The 17,077-nt window shown below is 40.3% G+C and overlaps 1 protein-coding gene across 1 annotated transcript in view; it reads left to right on the top strand.

Moving 5' to 3' along the window:
• Positions 1-9,462, top strand: part of LOC135547888 (uncharacterized) — a 93,310-nt gene extending 83,848 nt beyond the window's left edge. Inside the window, exons 4-5 of the mRNA XM_064977101.1 lie at positions 3,711-3,950; positions 9,420-9,462. Of these exons, the coding sequence (XP_064833173.1) occupies positions 3,711-3,950; positions 9,420-9,462 (283 nt within the window). The remainder of the gene's footprint in view (positions 1-3,710; positions 3,951-9,419) is intronic.
• Positions 9,463-17,077: the final 7,615 nt, after the last annotated feature.

Genomic DNA, 17,077 nt, shown 5'->3' with positions numbered 1-17,077 from the left:
ACATACATACATACATACATACATACATACTGTGTGTGTGTATATGTCTAATATATATATATATTAGACATATACACACACACAGTATGTATGTATGTATGTATGTATGTATGTATGTATATCCATCTCTATCTATCTATCTATCTATCTATCTATCTATCTATCTATCTATCTATCTATCTATCTATCTATCTATCTATCTATCTATCTATCTATCTATCTATCTATCTATCTATCTATCTATCTATCTATCTATCTATCTATCTATCTATCTATCTATCTATCTATCTATCTATCTATCTATCTATCTATCTATCTATCTATCTATCTATCTATCTATCTATCTATCTATCTATCTATCTATCTATCTATCTATCTATCTATCTATCTATCTATCTATCTATCTATCTATCTATCTATCTATCTATCTATCTATCTATCTATCTATCTATCTATCTATCTATCTATCTATCTATCTATCTATCTATCTATCTATCTATCTATCTATCTATCTATCTATCTATCTATCTATCTATCTATCTATCTATCTATCTATCTATCTATCTATCTATCTATCTATCTATCTATCTATCTATCTATCTATCTATCTATCTATCTATCTATCTATCTATCTATCTATCTATCTATCTATCTATCTATCTATCTATCTATCTATCTATCTATCTATCTATCTATCTATCTATCTATCTATCTATCTATCTATCTATCTATCTATCTATCTATCTATCTATCTATCTATCTATCTATCTATCTATCTATCTATCTATCTATCTATCTATCTATCTATCTATCTATCTATCTATCTATCTATCTATCTATCTATCTATCTATCTATCTATGAGACATAGAAGGAGGGAGGGTGAGATGAGGCGCCAACCCCTGCAGCAGAGCAGCTGTTCTCTCAGCAACCATGAAGAGGGTTTAGTGAAGTTTTTACAATTTTTATTTATCCTTTATTTAATTAGGCAAGTCAGTTAAGAACAAATTCTTATTTACAATGACGGCCTACCAAAAGGCAAAATGCCTCCCGTGGGGACATTGGCTAGGATTCAAAATAAAAATAAATAAAATCATAAATATAAGGCAAAACACACATCACGACAAGAGAGACAACACTACATAAAAAGAGACCGAAGACAACAACATAGCAAGGCAGCAACACATGACAACACAGCATGTTAGCAACATGACAACAACATGGTAGCAGCACAAAATATGGTACAAACATTATTGGGCACAGACAACAGCACAAAGGACAAGAAGGTAGAGACAACAATACATCACGCAAAGCAGCCACAACTGTGAATAAGAGTGTCCATGATTGAGTCTTTGAATAAGAAGATTGAGATAAAACAGTCCAGTTTGAGTGTTTGTTGCAGCTCGTTCCAGTCGCATACGGGTGTTGTATGTGGAGGATGAGGGCTGCAGTAGATATCTCAGATAGGGGGGAGGGGGGAGTGAGGCCTAAGAGTGTTTTATAAATAAGAATCAACCAGTGGGTCTTGCGACAGGTATACAGAGATGACCAGTTTACAGAGGAGTATAGAGTGCAGTGATGTGTCCTATAAGGAGCATTGATGGCAAATCTGATGGCCGAATGGTAAAAAACATCTAGCTGCTCGAGAGCACCCTTACGCACCGATCTATAAATGATGTCTCCATAGTCTAGCATGGATAGGATGGTCATCTGAATCAGGGTTAGTTTGGCAGCTGGGGTCAAAGAGGAGCGATTACGATAGAGGAAACCAAGTCTAGATGTAACTTTAGCCCATGCTGAGGGAAGGACAGTGTACCGTCTAGCCATACTCCCAAGTGCTTGTATGAGGTGACTACCTCCAGCTCTAAACCCTCAGAGGTAGTAATCACACCTGTTGGGGGAGGGGCATTCTTCTTACCAAACCACATGGCCTTTGTTTGGACATGTTCAGAACAAGGTTAAGGGTAGAGAAAGCTTGTTGCACACTTAGAAAACTTTGTTGTAGAGCATTTAACACAAAATCAGGGGAGGGGCCAGCTGCGTATAACACTATCATCTGCATAAAAAGGTCAGCGATAGGCCTGGCAATGATAGGGGCAGTAACCTTAAAGAAGAAAGGGTCTAAACCATCTGGACCAGATGTTTTTTGGGGGTCAAGTTTCAGGAGCTCCTTTAGCACCTCGGACTCAGTAACTTCCTGCAGGGAGAAACTTTGTAGCGGGGCAGGGGGAAAAGAGGGAGAAGCATCGGGGATAGTCGCATTAGAAGGGGTGAGAGATGAGGAAATGTTGGACAGACAAGGAGGCATGGTTGAGTCAAATAGGAATCCTGACTTAATGAAGTGGTGATAAAAGAGGTCAGCCATGTGCTTCTTGTCGGTAACAACCACATCATCAACATTAAGGGACATGGGCAGCTGTGAGGAGGAGGGTTTATTCTCCTAGTCTTTATCCGTTTTCCAGAACTTCTTGGGGTTAGACCCACAGAGAGAGAACTGCTCCTTAAAGTAACTAACTTTGGCCTTCCATATAGCCCGAGTGCACTTATTTCTCATTTGCCTGAACGATAGCCAGTCAACCTGAGTATGCTTGTGCCCAACCTTTCGCCAAATGCAATTCTTCAGGTGGAGTAACTCTACAAGATCACGGTCGAACCAGGGGCTGAACCTGTTTTTAATTATCATTTTTTTATAGGGCCACTGAAAATATCAAGGAAGAAGATCCAAGTGTCTTTGACAGAGGGGATCAAGCTGATTCGATACCATTTTACAGAGGCCAGTTCATGAAGGAAGTCTTGCTCATTCACGTTTTTTAGCATGCGTCTATGACAAATCCGGACAGGTCATTTCACTGAGCAGACCATTGAGTGTCACTGTAAAACATTGATCACTAAGGTAATTACAGAAAACACCGGACTGATACCAATCAGGATTATTTGTGAGGATAACATCAAGAAGAGTAGCATACCTTGTGGGATTGGTAATAATCTGATAATAATCCATTGCTTTAGGACTTGGTCAGATGGTTGATGTCACAGTTTAGGTCACCTAACAAGACAAATGCAGTCTTAGTGAAATGGGCCAGGGGAGAGTTTAGGGCAGGGAAGTTAGTGTACTCTTCACTGAGCTAGACCAACATGGCCAAAAGAGCCTTAGTTGCCTGATGTCAAATGAAGTACACTGAATCTGCCAGACCCTAAACCTGAAGGTCTGGAACCGTGTTCATAAAATATCTTAGATTGCTGATCTAGGATCAGGTCTCCCCTCTTATTCATTATGATTTAAAAGGCAAACCGATCCTTGATCATCAGTCCTACTCTGAAACGCTTTATGAATAAGTGCCCTGGAGAGAAGAGACTCTCTACTGGTCTGGATATGACATCAGTTAGTCGATAAAATTGTCCTCTCTCGTCAAGGACAGAGTGCCTCATCGATGTGCTCTGTGGTATTAAAGACCAATCTTTTCCACTGGAGGAAGTGAACAAATTATTGTAATTAGGGGTTTGTTGCTTTCTTTAAATTGTCTGATGGTCAAACAACTCAACTTCCAAGATCTTTGTAGATTGAAAGAAATAAAAACAATTGCACATTATTCATGTCGAGTACACATTTGCATCTCAAGAATTCAGCCCAAGAGTGCTGTGAGTATCACAGAGGTTAAGCAATCATTTTAGTCATTTTCTCTCACTCACTTCTTCTCTCTCTCCCCAACAGCACTGCTAGCAATTCGAACCGGAGCACGCCCACTTGCTCGCCCGTCCTGCGCCATCGCTCTCGCTCACCCACGCCCCAGCAGAGCCTGGAACCCAGTGGTGAGAACATGGTGGAGAAGGGCCACTCGGACCCCTCCTCTGACAAGGACAAGTCACCCTCCACCATAGAGCAGGTGGTGCAGCGCACCTACAGTCAGTCGGTACACTCCACCACACGCAGCCACGGGGCAAGAACTCCAAGGTGAGCATGTGTGCCTGGACCAAACACACACTGGACCAAACACACATTCATGGGCCAAAACACAATGGTGTATTGGTGGAGAAAATGTATGTAGTAACACGCTCAATTGATTCAAAGCTTAAGGTAACATACCCATTCCAGAAGTGCTTCCCTCCATCTCAGACCTGTTGCCCTAACTTAGTTTAACTTCTTTGGTAATTAGAGAAACCATCATGCCCTGGTCTGGACCCAGGTGCAAGTATGGACATGATACAAACACATAACCATCACATGACATCTCTAGCCTCTCTAGCCCCACCCAAGGCATATCATCACACACTTTCTCTGCCTTTTAATCAAATCTTCACTATAAAGTAGTTTGCCTTTTAGGACTTCTGATCCGCTGTACCTAAAACTAATCCACACTCTCACAACAAAAGCAACAGCAGCAATCTTTGTACAAATGGTATAATTGATTACTTTCTCCCAACTGTAGAATATACTCCAATGCGGGTTGTCAGAATGAAATTGACAAGGTCCATCTGTAAAAATATCTGCCATTCGGTAGTGGATTTTGAAAACATGCATCTTTGTCAAGTACTCAAGTAGAGTACATTCGGAGAGTATTACAGCCTTATTCTAAAATGGATTAAATAAAGCATTTTCCTCATCAATATACACACAATAGCCCATAATGACAAAGCGAAAACAGATTTTTAGACAGAAATACCTTTGCATAAGTATTCAGACCCTTTGCGATGAGACTCAAAATTGAGCTAAAGTGCACCCTGTTTCTATTGATCATCCTTGAGATGTTTCTACATCTTGATTGGAGTCCTGGACACCCGCCCAAAACTGAGCAATTGGGGGAGAAGGGCCTTGGTATGGGAGGTGACCAAGAATCTGATGGTCACTCTGACAGAGCTCCAGAGTTCCTCTGTGGAAATGGGAGAACCTTCCAGAAGGACAACCATCTCTGCAGCACTCCACTAATCAAGCCTTTATGGTAGAGTGGCCAGACGGAAGACACTCCTCAGTAAAAGGCACGACAGCCCGCTTGGAGTTTGCCAAAAAGCATGTCACGTCTGGAGGTAACCTGGGACCATCCCTACATTGAAGCATGGTGATGGCAGCATCATGCTGTAGGGATGTTTTTCAGCGGCAGGGACTGGGAAACTAGTCAGGGGAAAGATGAACGGAGCAAAGTACAGAGAGATCCTTGATGAAAACCCTCTCCAGAGTGCTCAGCACCTCCGCATGGGGCGGAGGTTCACCTTCCAACAGGACAAGCACACAACCAAGACAGCGCGGGAGTGGCTTCGGGACAAGTCTCTGAATGTCCTTGAGGGGCCCTGCCAGAGCCCGGACTTCAACCCGATCGATCATCTCTGGGGAGACCTGAAAATAGCTGTGCAGCAATGCTCCTCATCCAACTTGACAGAGCTTGAGGATGTTTGATAAGAATGGGAGAAACTCCCCAAATACAGGTGTGCCAAGCTTGTAGTGTCATACTCATGAAGACTCGAGGCTGTAATCGCTTCCAATTGTGCTTCAACAAAGTACTGAGTAAATGGTCTGAATACTTTTGTAAATGTGATAAGTTTTCTATTTTTAATACATTTGCAAAAATGTCAACTTGTTTTTGCTCTGTCATTATGGAGTATTGTGTGCAGATTGAGGGGGGGGGGACTTTAAATCGCTAACGTAACAATGTGGAAAAAGTGAAGGGGTCTGAATACTTCCCGAATGCACTGTATATCATACTAAGGTTCTTCTCAACCTTTTTCATATCCCATTCCATGCTGATGTTGCCTCACTTCCACTCTCAGGAGTTGACTGTCCGTCACTGCTTTTGTTTGCCATGTTTACTTTTGAGACGTGGTTGCTACATTTCTTCACCACCTGAACAATCATAAAACCCCCCACAAGCCAAGTCTGTAACTTGAACCGTTTTAGTTCCTTGTATTTGTTTTCTGATTTTCTTTGTTCTTCTTCTCATGCATGCTAGTCTCACAAGCGACTTTCCAAAGTAAGCATCACTCTTTTTCTGGTTTTTCTCCTCCCTCCTTCAAACATCGTAACTTTCCACTATCCCTGCGATAAGCTACTTGTTTTTCCTTTATGCCACCCTACATTATGCTGAACTAACGTGCACCTCTATCCTGTCTTTACCTATCCTACCCTATACAATCCCGCCCTACTCTACCTGATGAGACTACCCAAAACTCTCTATGCTAAGCTATGTTAGCCTTATCTAGCGTACCACTTACTAACCAACTATATTAGCCTACCCTTGCACTGACCTGATCTCATCTCCCGCATGCCATGCTAGCTAGAAGCGTTAACTCATAATGTACTTTTTATGCTGCTAGAGCAGATGTTAAAATGGTGAACCATGGTAACCGGAATCCCTCAGACTATTCAACATTAACCTAAATGACTGTTGCTCATCTTTCCATGCCTCGATCACACTGCATTATCCCATTCTACCTTAAAGGTACACTCATCAATATGATGTCCTCATACAGCGCTGGGGGCCACTTCCTGTTTACAGACAGAATTCAAATCTGCCCAGGCTCTTTTCAATATAGGAACTCCCTTGAGACATGTCCATCATACAAAGCAGGGTCAGGTCCTGCTCACAGACATTAAAAAAACAACTGAACTCTAGTGATCTTTAAGCAGGAAGTGACCCCGCTTTGGCGTCAAATTGCAGTGTACCCTTTTAATCCACCTGTATCAGGAACAGCAAAATCAGCAAAAATATACATGGAAGAATATGACATATTACAATTGAAAAAAATAATTTTCACTGGAAATGTAGTATATGTCAATTACTTGGATTTAGTTTCTTTACAGAACACGTTTATTTACAGACAATTAGCCTACTTAGCCAAATTATACCTACAGCAGGCTACTCTTCTGCAAAAAAATGAAGTTATCGAAAACAATTTTAATGAATTACCACATTGTAAATAAAAGTGATACGTAATGCAACATGTGTGATAGGCAATTTAAATAGCGCTATAAACAAAGCACTCTGATTCTTTGGTTAAGATAAGGACATCCAAATAAATAATAATGTCCGCTATTCACAGCATAGGAAATGTTACTCTTCACTCCCAGCCTACCCACAAACAAGATTTAATAAAAACAATATAATTTGTGCAACTTTAAATAACTACTACAATACAATATCAATTTACATTCAAAAAGTCTCCTCCCCATTTTGTTACATTACAGCGTTATTATAAAATAGATTCAATACTTTTTTCCCCCTCATCAATCTACAAACAATACCCCATAATGACGAAGCAAAAACAGTTTGAGAGATTTTTTAAATGTATTTAAAATAACAGAAATTACTTTTTTACTTTTTACAAATGTATTCAGGCTGTGTGCATAGGGTCATTGTCCTGTTGGAAGGTGAACTTTCACCCCAGTCTGAGGTACTAAGCGCTCTGGAGCAGGTTCTCATCTCACTGTACTTTGCTCCGTTTATCTTTCCCTCCATCCGGACTAGTCTCCCAGTACCTGTCGCTGAAAAACATCACCACAGCCTGATGCTGCCACCATCATGCTTCACCGTAGGGATGGTATTGGCCAGGTGATAAGCGGTGCCTGGTTTCCTCCAGACGTGAAGCTTGAAATTCAGGCCAAAGAACTCAATCTTGGTTTCATCAGACCAGAGAATCTTGTTTCTCATGGTCTGAGAGTCCATTAGGTGCCTTTTGGCAAACTCCAAGTGGGATGTCATGCCTTTTACTGATGAGTGAGTAGCTTCCGACTGGCCACTCTACCATAAAGGCCTGATTGGTGGAGTGCTGCAGAGATGGTTGTCCTTCTGGATGGTTCTACCATCTCCACAGAGGAACTAGACCCCTACAGGGTAACCATTGGATTCTTGGTCACCTCCCTGACCAAGGCCCTTATCCCCCAATTGCTCAGTTTGGCCGGGCAGCCAGCTCTAGGAAGAGTGTTGGTAGTTCCAAACTTCTTCTATTTAAGAATGATGGAGGCCACTGTGTTCTTGGGGACCTCTCAATGCAGAGGAAATGTTTTGGTACCCTTCCCCAGATCTGTGCCTCGACCCAAACCTGTCTTGGCGCTCTACAGACAATTCCTTTGACCTCATGGCTTGGTTTTTGCTCTGACATTCACTGTCAACTTTGGGACCTGTGTGCCTTTCCAAATACTTGTACAATCAATTGAATTTACCACAGATGGACTCCAATCAAGTTGTAGAAACATCTCAAGGATGATCAATAGAAACAGGATGTACCTGAGCTCGAGTCTCATAGCAAAGGGTCTGAATACCTCTATGTAAATAAGGTATTTCTGTTTTTATATTTAATACATTTGCAAAAATGTCTAAACCTGTTTTTGCTTTGTCATCATGGGGTATTGTGGGTAGATTGATGAGGAAAACGACTGTCTACTTTCCGGATGCTCTGTCGTTGTCTAGTGTCTACAGTTCAGGATGATTTCCTTTTCCCCTCTTGATAAGAAATGTTTTATTAGGACAAGTAAAATCATTAATGGATTTAATAAATTGGAAATGAAAAATGTCCTACACCATGATTTCATTCATACAGTGTTTGGGTTGGTTCGTTGCCTTAATAGATTTAGGAAATGAAATACAATATTTCAGTTGTTTGGAATGATTGTCAAAGAGAGAAATCGCCCTTCGCCTGCTTAAATAGCAAGATTAAAATGTTCCAATGATAATACCCACCAGAAAGCAAAATCGTCTCGATAAATGTTAGTTGCAATCAATCAGGACGAGAACATAACCCCAACATCCGCGTTATGGAGCGGTACATCAGTGGTTGCAATTGAGATCAGCTCTGCGGGTGATTTTAGAGCGTATTGATGGTATAACGAGAGATCAGCTGGTGATAACCTAGTGGCCATCAGTGGTTGCAATTGGCTCAAGGAGTTTACTAAGAGTCTATACTAAGACTTGGCTATACTAAGGGTATACTAACGTATACTTGGTTGTGACCATACGGCCTTTGTTATCTTAACCTTCTTTCACTTCTCTTGACCTTGCCTAACCCCTTCTCATGGTTGTGTTCATTAGGGCACGCAACATAAAATGTTTTAAAACGTTTTGCAACGAAAATGAATGTTTCTTATTGAACAATGCCAGATAGTCCCTGCCGTTCTCAGTGGGTTCTCTTCTGTTTTGTCCCTAATGAACATGACCTAGCCTTCCTACCCTACTCTAACACTCTTTCCTGACAACCTCATGATCCCCTATGTGGCCCTCTGTCTGAAATGTTCTGTGTTACAGGTACTGAAGTTGCCCCTAGACGCTGATCTTGGATCAGTTTTGTATTTTCCCCAATAATGGTTAAGGTTGGGGGAAGCTGATCCTAGATCTGTACCTAGGGGAAACTTCACCTCAGAGCTACTGTTCATACTGTTTCTTCACTTTGATGGAGTACCACGCTGTATGAGTGAAGTCTGTTCTGTGGTGTTTTGTAGCATTGCTGTGGTACCAGGACAGACCCCGAGCATGAGTATTTGAAGGCATGTACGCACACACACACACACATACACACAGATGCACCGCACACTACTTCGCCTCCTACCAACCACCACTGACTTGTAATACTTTCTGAACAAGCTAACATATGGAAGTGGAAAAGTTTAAATTTATATTTTTGGGGTGTTTTGACACTTTATTCAGACAGTGATAAAAATGATGTGGGGAGACAGGAAAGTGGGAGAAACCGTGTAAAGAGTGGATGCAGGGATTGGTCTCCAGTGGGAAGTTGCACATGTGACGTGTGCCAGGGAGTGTTACCGGTACACCATGGCTCGGCACATAGAAGGGGGAAAAGTAATAGACATTCACCGTTGGTCACTGTCCTCTTAGTTGGAGGAGCACACACTCGCCACACACTCATATCTTCAGCCTCTCCAGCCTCTGAGTTAGAACAAATGGGACGCAAGGAACATAATCGACAGCCTCAAACGGGCTTGACTCCCTTTTGGAACACCATAACAGCTACCGACAAACCCTCCACATTCCAACTCTGTCATTCCTTCCAGTATATGTCTTAATGTATGTAATATGCAGTGCCTTCAGAAGGTTTTCACACCTCTTGACTTTATTTACATTTGGTTGTGTTACAGCCTGAATTTAAAATGATCTACACATATTACCCCATAATGTCAAAGTGGAATTGTTTTTACAATTGAGTCAATAAGTATTCAACCATTTTGTTATGGCAAGGCTAAATAAGTTTTAGAGTAAATATTTGCTTAACAAGACAAATATGTTGCATGTCAAATAGTAAGGTTTAACAGGATTTTTAATGACTACCCCATCTCTGTACCCTTCAGTCAAACAGTGAATTTCAAGCACCGATCCAACCACAAAGATGATGGAGGTTTTCCAATGACTCACAAAGAAGGGCACCTATTGGTAGATGGGTAAAAAAACATTGAATATCCCTTTGAGCATGGTGAAGTTATGAATTACTCTTTGTATGGTGTATCAATACACCCAGTTATTACAAAGATAGAGGAGTTATTCCTAACTGAGTTGCTGGAGAGGCAAGAAACCGCTCTGAAATTTCACAATGAGGCCAATGGTGATTTTAAAACAGTTGCAGAGTTTATTGGCTGTGGTAGGAGAAAACTAAAGATGGATCAACAACATTGTAGTTACTCCACAATACTAAACTAAATGACAGAATGAAATGAAGGAAACCTGTACAAATATTCCAAAAGATGCATCATGTTATGCGTATGCTTGTCATCGGCAAGGACTAGTGTTTTAGGATAAAAAGAAATTGATCTGAGCTAAGCACAGGAAGAAAAAAATAATGGGCAAATATTGTACAATCAAGGTGTGAAAATCTCTTAAGAGACTTACCCAGAAAGACTTAAAGCTGTAATCGCTGCCAAAGGTGATTCGACAAATGTATTTATTCAGTGGGTTGAATACTTATCGAATCAAGATAAATTCATTTTTTTATTTTCAATGAATTCAACAAAAGAAAAAGAACATTTCTTCCACTTTGACATTACAGAGTATTTTGTTTAGATCGTTGACACAAAAAAAAGATACATACTTTCCGAAGGCACTGCATGTCTGTGTCGTCTTAACTCTCTCGTCTCTCATTTGCATGACCGCTTTTGTCTGTGTGTTTATTTTCTTTCCAGTATGACAGACTAAAACAGATTAAAGTAAGCTCTCATCTTTTCTTTAACCCTCCATTAGCCCTCTGAAACCTCCAAGACCCTCTTAATCTTGACCCCTGCTTGTGACCATAGTTCACCTCACCGCCGAGCTCAAACCTACTTGTCCTTGGTTCAGTGTGCTCCAAACATGAATCTCTTAGCGGGTGTAACTGGTTACAATGAGGTCATTATGACGTCATGGTTAGGTTGCGTACACCTTGTTGCATATCCACTCCCTTTTCATCTTTGTTTCTTTATTGGGGAGGTATTGAGCAAAATGAGATATAGGGAGAAACAGAATTGAAAGTTGCAGGGCAGGTTTTACAACCCATGCCCAGACAGGCAATAGATCATCTGGTGTCAGCAGCACTACCACTGGACCAGACCCCAGAACTTTTTTAGTCTTTCTTGACCTCATCATGGTTGTAACAGAGACCAGTTGGTTGTAGTCTGGTTATAGGATGTTTTCTCAACTACAAAACAAGTTCACAACCAGAAAAAATCATCAAAGGGATGTTGAAGTTCGGTTGTTTTATGTGTAATATGGATGATTAATTTGTTATAGAATATTTTTTACACAATTGAAGGCAGCTCGTTGTAAGCTGCTATCATAAGAGGCCTTCATACATACAGTTGAAGTCAGAAGTTTACATACACCTTAGCGAAATACATTTAAACTCAGTTTTCACAATTACTGACATTAAATCCTAGTAAAACTGAACTGTCTTAAGTCAGTTAGGATCACCACTTTATTTTAAGAATGTGAAATGTCAGAATAATAGTAGAGAGAATGATTTATTTCAGCTTTTATTTCTTTCATCACATTCCCAGTGGGTCAGAAGTTTACATACTAATTGAGTGCATTTGGTAGCATTGCCTTTACATTGTTTAACTTGGGTCAAACAGTTCGGATAGCCTTCCACAAGCTTCCCACAATAACTTGGGTGAATTTTGGCCCATTCCTCCTGACAGAGCTGGTGTAACTGAGTCAGGTTTGTAGGCCTCCTTGCTCGCACACGCTTTTTCAATTCTGCCCACAAATTTTCTATAGGATTGAGGTCAGGGCTTTGTGATGGCTACTCTAATACCTTGACTTTGTTGTCCTTAAGCTATTTTGCCACAACTTTGGAAGTATGCTTGGGGTCATTGTCCATTTGTGACCAAGCTTTAACTTCCTGACTGATGTCTTGATATGTTGCTTCAATATATCCACATAATTTTCCTGCCTCATGATGCCATCTATTTTGTGAAGTGCACCAGTCCTTCCTGCAGCAAAGCACCCCTACAACATGATGCTGCCACCCCCGTGCTTCACGGTTGTGATGGTGTTCTTCGGCTTGCAAGCCTCCCCCTTTTTCCTCCAAACATAACGATGGTCATTATGGCCAAACAGTTCTATTTTTGTTTCATCAGACCAGAGGACATTTCTCCAAAAAGTACGATCTTTGTCCCCTTCTGCTGTTGCAAACCGTAGTCTGGCATTTTTATGGCGGTTTTGAAGCAGTGGCTTCTTCCTTGCTGAGTGGATTTTCAGGTTATGTCGATATTGGACTCATTTTACTGTGGATATAGATACTTTTGTACCTGTTTCCTCCAGCATCTTCACAATGTCCTTTGCTGTTGTTCTGGGATTGTTTTGCACCAAAGTACGTTCATCTCTAGGAGACAGAATGCGTCTCCTTCCTGAGCGGTATGACGGCTGCGTGGTCCCATGGTGTTTATACTTGCATACTATTGTTTGTACAGATGAACGTGGTACCTTCAGGAATTTGGAAATTGCTCCCAAGAATGAACCAGACTTGTGGAGGTCTACAAATTATTTTCTGAGGTCTAGGCTGGTTTCTTTTGATTTTCCCGTGATGTCAAGCAAAGAGGCACTGAGTTTGAAGGTAGGCCTTGAAATACAACCCCATGTACAACTCCAATTGACTCAAATGATGTCAATTAGCCTATCAGAAGCTTCTAAAGCCATGACATCATTTTCTAAAGCCATGACATTCTAAAGCCATGACATCATTTTCCAAGCTATTTAAAAGCACAGTCAACTTAGTGTATGTAAACTTCTGACCCACTGGAATTGTGATACTGTGAATTATAAGTGAAATAATCTGTCTGTGATCAATTGTTGGAAAAAATTATTGTGTAATGCACAAAGTTGATGTTCTTACTGACTTGCCAAAACTATAGTTTGTTAACAAGAAATTTTTGGAGTGGTCGAAAAACGAGTTTTAAAAATGAGTTTTAACTTCCGACTTCAACTGTATCTAGGATGCTCTATATTCCCTACATAGTGCACTGCTTCTGAGTAGAACCCTATGGACTCTGGTAAAAAGTAGTGCACTATAGAGAATATGGTGCCATTTAGGATGCACACCTAGTCTTAAAGTCTACTACAATATCATATATGGACAAGATTTCTTCTTATCAATAATTGAACTTTTGAGTATCATCATTTTCCCCCAGTTATTAATATGCAGCCCATTGCTGCTCTCCTGTGGTGTATATGAGTATTGACTTTTATATTTACTTCTTACATACTTTTCTAAGGTTTTGTTAGCAGTGTGACAGGCTAGTATGTTATTCTGTATAAGTTGTGGAAGCTCTTTTGTGTGTGCACTAACCCATGTCTCATGTTTCTCATCTTTTTTGTCTCCTTCACCTTGATGTTTGTAACCACAGAAAAGCCAGAGCTGGTACAACGTAAGTCTCTACCTCTTCTCCGACCTCTTCTGGATTTTTTTAACTGTGTGTTGCATGTTTCGTTGACACAGTGGGTTGGAACAAGGCGCTTGCATTTGTGAGTTTGATTCCCACATTTTGTGTGTGTGCGTGAAGTTGCTTGGGATAAAAGCATCTGTTAAAATTACCATTATGACCATATATACAGTATTTCAATGTGATATGGGTAAGACAGGTCTTCATGTGGTCTGACTGCGTTGTACTTTGTCCGTTGATTGATGGCTGACTGTTAGGTATCATGCTATACCTCATCTTTTTTCGAATGCTGCTATTGGTTGAGCATGAGAACAGTTGTCATTTTTAACAAAGGATGAAAGAGTTTGAATTCTGTTGACTTGCAACCCAACCAACATGAAGCAAAAGGTGTGACACATTTTCCCATTTTAAACACATATTTCTGAGGCAGGCAATCTCATGTTGAATGATTTGATGTGAATGAATGATGTGCTGTATGGACACCTCACCTAGGCTACTTTGCTTCTTCTCCGTATATTATTTTAAAATAGAAGTCATGGGGGAACCAAATAGAGAGAACAGTTGCTATGCAGATTTGAAAAGACCTGCCTTTGAAGTACTTCCCCTACAAATGATCTATCAGCACATACCTGGTAATGATTACATTCATTATTCATATGAAATTATGAATTCACTTTTAATAAATGAAAATCAAGGCTCGTTTAAATGCCATTAAAGTAAACATGAACATTTCCTCAATTGCGATTCGCCTGGTGAATAGGGAATACACATTTAACAATGGAGTTGTCTCGTGGTATATTTCTCCCATGGGAAATGGAGAGAGATTGGAGACAAAGGACATTCAGTATGTTCTGTCATGTTTTCTGTGTGTGTATGTATGTGTTTGCATGCTTTTATGTCTGTGTATATATGTGTGTGTGTGTGCTGAATACGTTTGTGTATGCATATGACTGCAACCATGGCCTGTGTGCCCTTGGACTGCAGATAAGCAGTGAAGCTGACAAAAGGTCCATTGTGGAGCGATCAGTCAATCGCCCCACCACCCTCTGATGAATCAAGCTGACTTTTGTTCTGTGTATCAGGACTGCGTCCCAAATGACACCCCATTCCCTACACAGTGCACTACTTTTGACCAGTGTCCCTTGTCCCCTGGTCAAAAGTAGTGCACTATAGGGAATGGGGTGCAATTTGGGATGCCATCACTGAATGAGCCTGATCAATGCAGATACAACCCCATGACTAGAATTACCAGCCTCAGTCATTCCCACACCTGACTTTTTCTGTTTTTAGTTACCAAGTCTGCAGTATATTATATGAACATTACTGTGTATTTGAATTCTCATGAACTGTAAGCGCTGTGCTGACTATCAGTATTTGTCCAATAACAAATGCTTGTTTCTGTTGTCCGTTGCATTACAGTGTGCCGGATTTAGTTAATGCTGGTGAAGTTGTAGTGCGATGCACTTCCTGTTTCTGAATATCAACAGGAAGTGTGAATTAGCGAGATGTGAATTAGGGACATTGTTTTTTCAGTGTCAGAGGAGAGTTGAGTTGTTAGTCCATTGAACAAACATGGTAGCTTACATCTGAACTTGACATTTTGTGCTGTCTGTCACCTTTGGGCCTTTGGTGGTGTAGTAAGACTGGGTTTGCACTCCAGCAATGTTCTCCTCAGCAAAACATCACTGATGCTTGAGTAAAATGACAAATTCTGGCGTACACGGAAATCTCAGTGCTTCATGTGGTGTGCAGTGAAGTCACAAAGCAGAATTTTGCTAAGCCTCTTTGGAGCCTGTAGTGAGTGTTGGGTGTAAATCCAACCTAACTGGACTCCAGTGATTTACGGCGGCATGACTTGCATTCAGGTCAGTGTGTCCAGGTCATGCCTGATTGGATATAGATGAGGTGTGTCTGAACCTAACGGTCTGTAGTGGCTGTAAAACAAACCACATCTTTGGCTATAGACCGCAGTGTGACTGAGCAGCTGAGAAGCCATTTTAGGTATATTGTTATTTGTTTATTTACTAGGATCCCCATTAGCTGTTACAGAAGAAATGTCCCTGGGTCCAAAACGTCTTGTATTTCCTGTTTACAGTCTGTAGTTCGAGTTCAAGTTTTAATAGTCCTATGTACGGGATCCACGTGGATCCACCATCCAACAAAACATTTACAAGACAAAAACAATAATAAAATATAAGAATAGGAACTGAAGTAAATGGCTCAGTGAAATAGAATAAACAGTTTAGCATAAGTATGATACAGGAAGGCACAACATTATAGGCGACTTTATGAGGATAGGATACATTATGAGGATAGGATACATTATGAGGATACATTATGAGGATAGGATACATTATGAGGAAACATTGAGGATAGGATACATTATGAGGATACATTATGAGGATACATTATGAGGATAGGATACATTATGAGGATACATTATGAGGACAGGATACATTATGAGGATACATTATGAGGATACATTATGAGGATAGGATACATTATGAGGACAGGATACATTATGAGGATACATTATGAGGACAGGATACATTATGAGGACAGGATACATTATGAGGATAGGATACATTATGAGGATAGGATACATTATGAGGATACATTATGAGGATAGGATACATTATGAGGACAGGATACATTATGAGGATACATTATGAGGATAGGATACATTATGAGGATACATTATGAGGATAGGATACATTATGAGGATAGGATACATTATGAGGATACATTATGAGGATAGGATACATTATGAGGACAGGATACATTATGAGGACAGGATACATTATGAGGATAGGATACATTATGAGGATAGGATACATTATGAGGATAGGATACATTATGAGGATACATTATGAGGATACATTATGAGGATAGGATACATTATGAGGATAGGATACATTATGAGGATACATTATGAGGATAGGATACATTATGAGGACAGGATACATTATGAGGACAGGATACATTATGAGGATAGGATACATTATGAGGATAGGATACATTATGAGGATATATTATGAGGATAGGATACATTATGAGGATACATTATGAGGACAGGATACATTATGAGGATACGTTATGAGGATAGGATACATTATGAGGATACGTTATGAGGATAGGATACATTATGAGGATACATTATGAGGATAGGATACATTATGAGGATACATTATGAGGACAGGTTACATTATGAGGATAGGATACATTATGAGGATAGG

The sequence above is a fragment of the Oncorhynchus masou genome, chromosome 11 (assembly GCF_036934945.1).
Source record: "Oncorhynchus masou masou isolate Uvic2021 chromosome 11, UVic_Omas_1.1, whole genome shotgun sequence".
NCBI classification, from domain to species: Eukaryota; Metazoa; Chordata; class Actinopteri; order Salmoniformes; family Salmonidae; genus Oncorhynchus; species Oncorhynchus masou.
This window is presented reverse-complemented; position numbering and strand designations above follow the sequence as displayed.